This window comes from Catharus ustulatus, chromosome 7, assembly GCF_009819885.2.
Source record: "Catharus ustulatus isolate bCatUst1 chromosome 7, bCatUst1.pri.v2, whole genome shotgun sequence".
NCBI lineage: Eukaryota > Metazoa > Chordata > Aves > Passeriformes > Turdidae > Catharus > Catharus ustulatus.
Genome location: NC_046227.1, coordinates 37,841,626 through 37,850,937, shown reverse-complemented (window position 1 = coordinate 37,850,937; position 9,312 = coordinate 37,841,626). Strand labels below are relative to the sequence as shown.

Here is a 9,312-nt window from a genome sequence, read left to right as displayed (position 1 = left end):
CCTCCTGCAGTGTTGGTGTAGAAGGGAACTTGGAGAAATTTCCTCGTTGTGCTGCTGGTGGCACTGACTGGCTGATCAGCACCAGCACGAGGAAGAGATGTCCAAATTCCCTTCTCCCTCAGGCTGCAGGGCTGGCAGAGCTGCCCCCCAAAAATTCCTGCTGATGCCTGGAGCAATCCAGACCTTTTTGTTGTCATGAATGCTGCATTTACAATGGAATTCCGTGCCACAACAAAAATTAGCTACAGTACAAAAATCTTCGACAGCAAATAAGCTTGGGATCTTTTCCTAGAACCAAAACAAGAGGATTATTAATTCCTAGTAGAAACCTCAGCTCTGACCAGCTGGTAAGATAGCACAGAGTAGTTCTGAGTTAGTGATTTTATTAAAGATTGCATATGGCAAGTTCACAGTTCATTCTTCTGGCAGTGCACATGCACGTAACGAAAGAAAATATAAAACTTTGGAAAATACAAAATAAATTAAATACATGCAAATCTGCAACTTCATTAAATATGTTTAGCAAAATGCTCTCCCAAAATAGTGCAACATTAAAAAAAAACCCAAAAAACAAAAACCAAAAAACAAAACCAGTTAAATAAAGTTCAACTTACTTTGCAACACCCTAATTTCAGTAGAAAAAAAATATCTAAAGTCAACTCACAATCTTCCAAAATGCTCTATGGAACTGAAGAGCTCTACACCTACACATTCAGAAATTTAAAAAAAAATCCCAATCAACCTCAAATGAAAGAAGAGCAAAAAGGAGACCAGAGGGCTAAGCTCAGCTGGAGCCTTCCTGAATTCCAGATTCCTGGAGCCTTCCTGGAATTCCAGCTTCCTGGAGTCCCACCTGCCCCAGGAGATGTGGAGGGAGGGAGGAAGGAGGAGGAGGAGGAGGAGGAGGAGCAGCACCTTCTGCCTGCCAGCAGAACCTTCCCAGAGCAATTCCAGTGCCCCCTTGCTGGGAAGATGGAAATTTGCTGTCTGAGAGATCCAAGGAAGGCTTTTCCTTCCCTTCCTAGGATGAGTGGATAGAGTGGCTTAGAAAGACATTCCCTTCCCCTGGCAACGTGCTCCTCACATCCCAGCAAAAAAAAAAAAAAAAAAATAAAATCCCAAATTTGGTCTGCAAAGAGTGTACAGCTCTCACCTCCTTTTGGATTTTTTGAAGGGAGGGCTTGGGGGATTTTATTTTGCTTTGTTCCCTCTGGGATGTGAATTCCGGTGTGAGCAGATCGGGGCTTGTCTGGGGAAAGGGGGAGGGGGGAAATGCTTGTCAGATTTTCCAAGGCAAGAGTTCCACAGCATTCTGAAATCCTTCAAAAATTCCTAGGGAACAACTCTTACAAACATGTGGCTAAGTCATCCCACTCCAGGAAAACCCACCACTGTAGGGAAAACTACAAGGAAATAGTTTAATTTTCAAACAGGTCACACAGATAAATTCATGGAACTACCAAACTTCAAATCCTAGGTCTATACTAACAGATTTCTCTGCATCCCATTTGTTCTTTACCAGGTACTGCAATAAAGGTTATTTTATACAGTCCAAAGATTATTATTTTTTTTTTAAATCAGGATATTACAAATGGTTCTTTGGGGAAATTTCCTTCTGAAAATGTTAAGCAGTAAAATTAAACCACATAGCAGCACATTTTCATCCCCTAAAAATATAAAACAATATGTATATTATACAGGAAATCAGTCATGACAGAGCACAATCACCTGCCTTTGATGGCACTTGGTCATTGAGTAATTAATTCCTCGATGCCAGAAGTCGGGAATTACCAACAGAGGACTTGGAAAAAAAAAAAAAAAACCCCAAAAACAAAAAGCATCACTCTGAGTGGAGAAGCCCCAACCTAAGCAGCGCCAAGGGCTCGTGGAATTCGGAGTGGCAGACTCCCTGTCATCCTTACTGAGGTGGGAATGTTCCAGAATTGTACAAGGATCTGGAGGAGCTGAGCTGGACACGTGGAGATCCTACGAAGCTCGGAGTACCTGGAGCCGTGGGAAGCGCAGGATGGGCAGGACGTGGTTGGAGAGGGGCAAAAAAAGAAACTAATGTGACTTAATGACAGTCCTTAACATGCTAAGTGGAACTGACCTGCCAGAGAGAGCGAGAAAAGAAAGCAAAATTAGTGGGTTTGGGGGGGTTGGAAAGCAGAGCACCCAAAATGAGGTGGGCAGCAAGCAGAGAGATGAATCCAGAGACACATTTTTAAAAATTAAGGAATTTGGGTCTCACAAAATGAGCCAATTCTCCTGGTGGAATTCACTGTCTGCCACCTGTAGCCTGGAATTATGTCTCACCCAAACACTTTTTTTTGCTCCTTCAATTTTCTGTTCCTTTAATGGGATTTTTCTCCTGGCTCATTGGATGTGCTGAGGAGCTGGTGTGTGTTTATCTCTTTTATCTCATGTAATAAGGGGGGAAAGAAACAGCAGCAGAGTTTGAAAATTATGAATCAAAAGGATGAAAAAATACAAATTCAAAGCAATCCTTCTGTTCCCTGTCTCCTGACAGAGATCTTTTCCTGACATATATACACTTATATAAAATAAGTGTTTACAGAAATATCTAAAATATTTTATATATAATATGATAAAAATATAATTTATAATTTTATACATGCACATAGACAAACACATTTTATTAAAACCCACATTTCTTTCTCTTCCATCTGCTGGGTACATCAATCATAACCACTGACCAGTCTAACAGCACTAAGTGTCTTTTATCTTTATGGTGAATAATGGATGAACACAAGATAAATCTCTCCTCAGCAAATGTTGAAATAGGGACCTCAGTTTCATTTCTCTGCTGTTAAATGGCTATAAAAGAAAATTCTGTTCTAGTTCCCGCTGGGTACAACTGCACCATTCCAAAGCTCAGGAAATAATCTGGATGAGGTTTTCCCTGCACTGGTAGCACCCTTATTAACACCCTTACTCAGACCCCTGGGTTTCCATCCAACCCCAAAATTCAGATTACTCCAATTTGGCAGCCAAATTGGAATTTGCCAATAAAATTCTCAATCAAACGACCAAAACTGAAGAGAATTGACCTCCAATCACTTCTCAGCCTTCCTGGACTACACCTTCCACATTTATTTCTGGATGTGAGTAGAAAACCTACAACACACTGTTGAAATGGTTTCATTCCAACCTGTAGGGCTGACATTTGGTTTTCAGATTTTTCCTAATTTTTTTTTTCCAGAAACCCCAAGTCCTTAATTTTATCCAGTTTCTCCCAAGATCTTCCATCTTCTTTTTCTCCAGCCTCATTTTCCCTGGTGCTCCTCTGCAACATGGCCTGAACCTGCTCATCTCCACAGCCCTCAAATCTAAACCTCAGCATCTGAAATACCTGGTGAGTATTTTAAGCCTCCTGATTGCTTTTTCCTGACTTCCACAGTCCTGTCTTGTTATTACAAACCCATCTAGTTTGAAGTGTGGTTATTTTAGTAACACCTTTTATTAATCTACAGTTGTTCTCTTGACATGTGTGGCCTGTTTGAGTCTGACTCTTCATTTCAGTGCAGTTGGTGAATTAAAGGTGCATTTATTTGGGGCTGGTGGCAGCTTTTTCCCCCTCAGAGTAGCTGTTACAAGAAGTGTTTAGAAATCCTTGACAAGGCTCTGTACCCCACTCTTTGCCAGGTCACAGAGGTGGGAATGCAATGAAACAGAGGCACCTCACTCCTGAGGTGGAAAAGCCAATTTCAGACCAGAATGGACAAAACCACTCAGCAAAGCCTTGCCCTAATTTATCCACAGAGGAAATATTTGTTGCTGGAAGCTGAGCAGGAACAATCCCCCAGCACAATAACAGCTTGAGTGTGGCGTGATGGATGCTTGGCATGCAAGCCTGACATGAAACATTCCCCAAAAAAAAGCTAAAAACACCCAAGAATGCCTCCAGGAGACCACAGACCATGAAGAGAGTCATGAGACAGAATTAATCCTCAAGGAGGGCAAAAAGCCAGACTTGGAGGGACAAGTTTTTTGTCCCCAAGCTGCTTTTCACTGCCACTCGCTGCCATCCCCTCTTGGCAAGTGATCATCTAAAATAATGCAGATATAAAATCTCTCCAATAATGTGCATTTCAAGAAAGAAATGGGAGAATGGAGTTCATGGAACAGTGTGCTGGGAATATGCTGCTCATCTTTTGCTTAGGAGAAGCCCTCAAGCCTTGGCAATTAAAGTAAAATATTTAGTTGTTTTTTTTTTTCATGAAAGGATTAAGGGTGCAAAGTGTGCCAAATGGTGACACTCAAATTTGGAGATGTCTCTTGCTGCCACTGACAGCTGCTCTACCCCTATCCCAGGCTGCAATATCCCAACATGGAAACGCATGGTTCAGAAAGCAGAAGATGATGCTGGCAGAAGGAACCTCTGGAACTGTAATTTTTCTACATGAGTTTCATACCTCTATGTGTGAATTTTGGTCCAGATATACCAAAAGAAAAAAAAAAACTTTAAGTGCTAAATCATTAAAATAAAACCTCTCCTCAGCAGCTAGCAAAGCCTCTTAACAGGCACTCAATTAACGAGTATTGCAATTATCAGCAAACAACTACTAAAAATAGAAAAAAAAAAAGACTGTGAGTCTCCTAAAAGCAAGATGAAATGCAAGGGAGCTGAGTGGTCAGTGGGAGCAGAGGTGAGCAGGTTGCTGTGGCCTCACCTCTCGTTTATTTGGTGCTGTGGTAGTAGCTGGAGTTGGACATCCCTCCCCCTCGGATGGCGTGGACGGCCGTCGGAGAAGACGCTGGGTAGTGACCAGGGCGGATGGGCTTGGCTGCAGAGAGGAAGGAAGGCACCAAACAAGACATTTAACTTTCACATTTTAGCTTCCCACCTCCCCTTCTCCTCCAAGGGAAGCCCCATTGTTTCCCAGCTCAGAGCTGTGCTTGGCAGTGTGGTTTCTACACCAGAGTTCCCCGCCTTGGCCAACAACAAATACACCCATTTTCCTGGTGGCAGGTCCTTTTTCCTGATGGCAGAGCTCTTCCACATTCCCATGCATTGGATCTGCAAAGATTATGGAATGCCTAACAACAGAGGGAAGTCACTTAGTGGGACATGAGGCACATTTTGTCTAATTTACACCATTCCAGAAGATTTAAAGCAAAACTTTGATGGCTCCCTACAAGAGGGAGCATTCAGGAGGTGACACTTGGTGCTGTGTGACTTTCCCTCAGGATTTAATACCCCAACATTATCATCTCCATCTAAACCTTTAGCAATTCACCTTTATCAATTCTCCTTTAGCAATCCCAACAAATCATTCCAAGAATTGCCCCATTCCTCTGCGGCGTGCACGCATTACATTGTGCCTCGGAAATATATCAATATCTGAATTACAAAGGAAGATTTGTTTGGAATTAAATCACATAGAGGAGTAATCAGGGGGAAAAAAGAGAAAGGGACAAGGCCCAGAAAGGCAAGGAAAGAATAAAAGCAGAGAGAAAGAGCATGTGGGGGGGAGGAGGAGGAAGAAAGTGAGCGACTAATTTAAGGAGACAAGTTTTCAGGTCACTAGAAGGACACACAAAACCCATTATGCCCTTTATTTACCCAGTGGAACAGCACAGCCTCTTTCAACTCAAGGTGGGGCAGATTCCATGAAAAAAAAAAACAAAAAACGAGGCCTTTCAAGATTCCTGGAAGCAGCTTGTGTTTTACTCAACCCCCAACCACCAAAAGCACGTGGGCAGCGCCTTTAGCTCCATGTCCTCACCAATTTGGGCAGAGTGTGCTCTCCGGGCCATGTTTTTGGCTCTCACGGCCTCCTTAATGCGATCCACCTCCTGCTGGTAGCGCTTGCGGTCGCGCATGGCGTTCTCCTTGGCCTCCTTCAGTGCACTCTCCAGGGCCTTGACTCGCTCCGCCGTAGCGCGAAGGCGTTTCTCCAGCTTAGGAAGCTCGCAACGAAGATCTGCATTATCACGTACCAGCTGCGGGGAGAGCGGGTTGAAAATTAAAGGAGGTCAAAAGAAAGGTGGGGGGATCTCCTCGGAGAAATGGTGGGGAGAATCTCAGAGAAATGGTGGGGGAAATCTCCTCAGAAAAATGGCGGGGGAAGTCTCCTCAGAGAAATGGTGGGGAATACCTGCTCAGAGAAATGGTGGGGAAAATCTCCTCAGAGAAATGGCGGGGAAAATCTCCTCAAAGAAATGGAGGGGAAAGTCCCCTCAGAAAAATGGCAGGGAAAATCTCCTCAGAAAAATGAAAAATGGAGGGAAAAGTCCCCTCAGAGAAATGGTGGGGAAAATCTCCTCAGAAAAATGGCGGGGGAAATCTCCTCAGAGAAATGGTGGGGAAAATCTCAGAGAAATGGCAGGAAAATTTCCTCAGAAAAATGGCAGGGGAAATTTCCTCAGAAAAATTGAGGGAAAAATCTCCTCAGAGAAATGGTGGGGAGAATCTTCTCAGAAAAATGACGGGGGAAATCTCCTCAAAGAAATTGAGGGGAAAGTCCCCTCAGAAAAATTGAGAGGAAAATCTCCTCAGAGAAATGGCGGGGAAAATCTCCTCAGAAAAATGGCAGGAGAAGTCCCGTCAGAGAAATGGTAGGGAAAATCTCCTCAGAAAAATGGTGGGGGAAATCTCCTCAGAAAAATGGTGGGGGAAATCACCTCAGAAAAATGGAGGGAAAGATCTCAGAGAAATGGTGGGGAGAATCTTCTCAGAAAAATGGAGGGGGAAATCTCCTCAGAAAAATGGCAGGAAAATCTCCTCAGAAAAATGGAGGGAAAAGTCTCCTCAGAGAAATGGTGGGGGAAATCTCCTCAGAAAAATGGAGGGAGAAGTCGCCTCACAAAGGAGGAAACACCACCATTTGTTCTCCACGCTTCATGTACTAAAATTCAACAGATTTCTTCCAGAAATTAATGTGAAAACTTACTTTGAATGGAAATTCAGAATGTCCTGAGCTGGAATGGACACACGAGGTCAAAAGAAAGTGGAAAAAATTTCCTCAGAGAAATAGTGGGAGAAGTCGCCTCACAATGAGGAAAAGGAGGAAACGCCAGCATTTGCTCTCCACGCCCCATGTACTAAAATTAAACAGATTTCTTCCAGAAATTAATATGAAAAGCTTAGTTTAAATAGAAATTTAGAATGTCCCGAGTTGGAATGGACACACAAGGTCAAAAGAAAGTGGTAAAAATCTCCTCAGAGAAATGGCGGAAAAAGTCGCCTCACAAGGAGGAAGGAAAACGCCATTGGTTACTCTCCACACCTCATATATTAAAATTAAACAGAAATTAATGTAAAAATCTTAGTTTAAATGGAAATTTAGAATGTCCTGAGCTGGAATGGACCCACAAGAATCAAGTCCAGCTCCTTACCCCACACAGAGAACCCCAACAATCCCACCCTGTGCCTGAGAGTGTCATTCAAGCTCAGCTCTACTCACAAAATTCACTTGTCTGGCTGAGGAGTGATATTCATTTAAATTGTACAAAAAGATCAGAGAAAAAATAGAGTTTATTGCATTCAGCAATATTCCACAGAGCTGATCCTGAAAGATGAGGACTCCAGGACCAGCCCTGACACTGCAGAGTGCTTGACAGCCAGATTTGCTTCTCTGCACCTCAAAAATTGCAGCAGAAAGTCTACATTTCCTCAGAACACAGAAATCTCCAGGATTTTGCAAATCTTTGATCACCTCATTATTTTAAAATAATAATGCCTGAATGTATCTTACAGACAACACCAGGGATCACCCCAAATTTATCACTTCCAGTGGTTCTGATGTGTTCACCTTTGTGTTCCCTACTCAGCCATGTGGAAAAACTGGGAACTTCACTAAGAAATCACTTTCAGGCCTCTAACTACAAATATAATGATTATATGCCACTTTAAATTCATGCACTCCCTCAGTTTAATATGAACCTGAGTGAGCTCTATCAATTATACAAATCACATCTGACTTCCCATGCAGCAAGAGAGGATTGATTTTTAATAAACACAAAACTGAGGCAAACAGGCAGAAAATCCAGCACAGTTCCTACTGAACAGATCACACCACTGCTGGAAGTCAACAGAAATCTGCTCCAAAGGAGGGACTCTTTCTTTCCTGGAGCAAAAAGTGGATTAACAACCACATTAATAATACAGCAAAGCAACAGCATGTCCTGACATTCACAGGTTGTTTAACAATCAGACCATTTTACACCTGCTGGGCCAGGCTTGGTGCTGGAGAAAAACACAAACAAGCTAAAAAAAACGTTGTCACAATGTGCCTTTTCTGCAAGTGCTGAACCCTTGTTGTGTGAAATAGTTATGATACAAAATGCAAGCAGGGTGATATCAAGTCCAATGTCACTTTTCCCTCTAAGTTTCCTACAAGATGTGGATTCCAAGTTGATTTTGAGTAAATACACGCTAATGAGAGCTATAAAAAACACATTTGAAACCCAGCAGATGCGTGAAATGAGTGCAAAATAAAAAAAAAAAAAAGGCAAAATGGTGAAAGAAGAACCACTCTGAACATGTCCCAGTTTCCACATTTAGAAAGTAGGTCTTTAAACCATCTGTTCCCAGGGAATCTCAAAACCCCAAACCTTAGTGGGCACTTGTCACAGTCCAGCACTTCCTGTTCTTTTGGCACTTGTGCAGGAATTATTAAAGCAGATCTGGGAGTGTGGGTCACTGATAGAGCCTCAGGAGAGTGCAGGGCACAGTGTCAGATCACAGCTCTAAAAAGAAACCAAAACAGCTTTTTGGGTTGTGTTGTGTGCCTGAACAGTGGGACACAGCTCCAGCATCCTGGGAGGGGAGATTTTAGGGAGAAATTCTTCCCTGGGAGAGTGGGGAGGTGCTGGCACAGGGTGTCCAGAGAAGCTGTGGCTGCCCCTGGATCCCTGGAAGTGTCCAAGGCCAGGTTTGGAGAGCTTGGAGCAGCCTGGCACAGTGGGAAGTGTCCCTGCCATGGCAATAATTCCAAATCTGGGATTGTACAAAACTGGAATTTCGTGAAGGAGGGAGGACACACAAATGGGCAAGCCCAAAAATCACCAACCTCAGTAGCCCAGGGAGGCACAGCTGCACAGACAAACCCAATTCCATTCCCAATTCCATTCCCAATTCCATTGTTTTCATTGTTTCTCTGCTGGTTCAATCCTCTCCAATCACCTCCAAGGTGCCTCTGAGCAGCTTCAGGCCAGGAGTCAAATTGAGGATGCACAGACCATCCAGAAAACAGCTATTTTTATCTATTTCCTAGTGCCAAAACAAACCTATTTTCACAGAAAAAAATAAAGATTCCTTTTTTACCACATTCCTAGAAGTACAGG

The 9,312-nt window shown here is 43.0% G+C and overlaps 1 protein-coding gene across 1 annotated transcript in view; it reads right to left on the bottom strand.

Annotated features, from left to right (window-relative positions):
* Positions 1-205: 205 nt before the first annotated feature.
* Positions 206-9,312, bottom strand: part of KIF5C (kinesin family member 5C) — a 66,414-nt gene continuing 57,307 nt past the window's right edge. The window contains exons 24-26 of the mRNA XM_033064696.1: positions 5,751-5,967; positions 4,695-4,808; positions 206-2,110 (exon numbers count right to left, since the gene is read on the bottom strand). Of these exons, the coding sequence (XP_032920587.1) occupies positions 4,702-4,808; positions 5,751-5,967 (324 nt within the window). The 3' untranslated portion in view covers positions 206-2,110; positions 4,695-4,701. The remainder of the gene's footprint in view (positions 2,111-4,694; positions 4,809-5,750; positions 5,968-9,312) is intronic.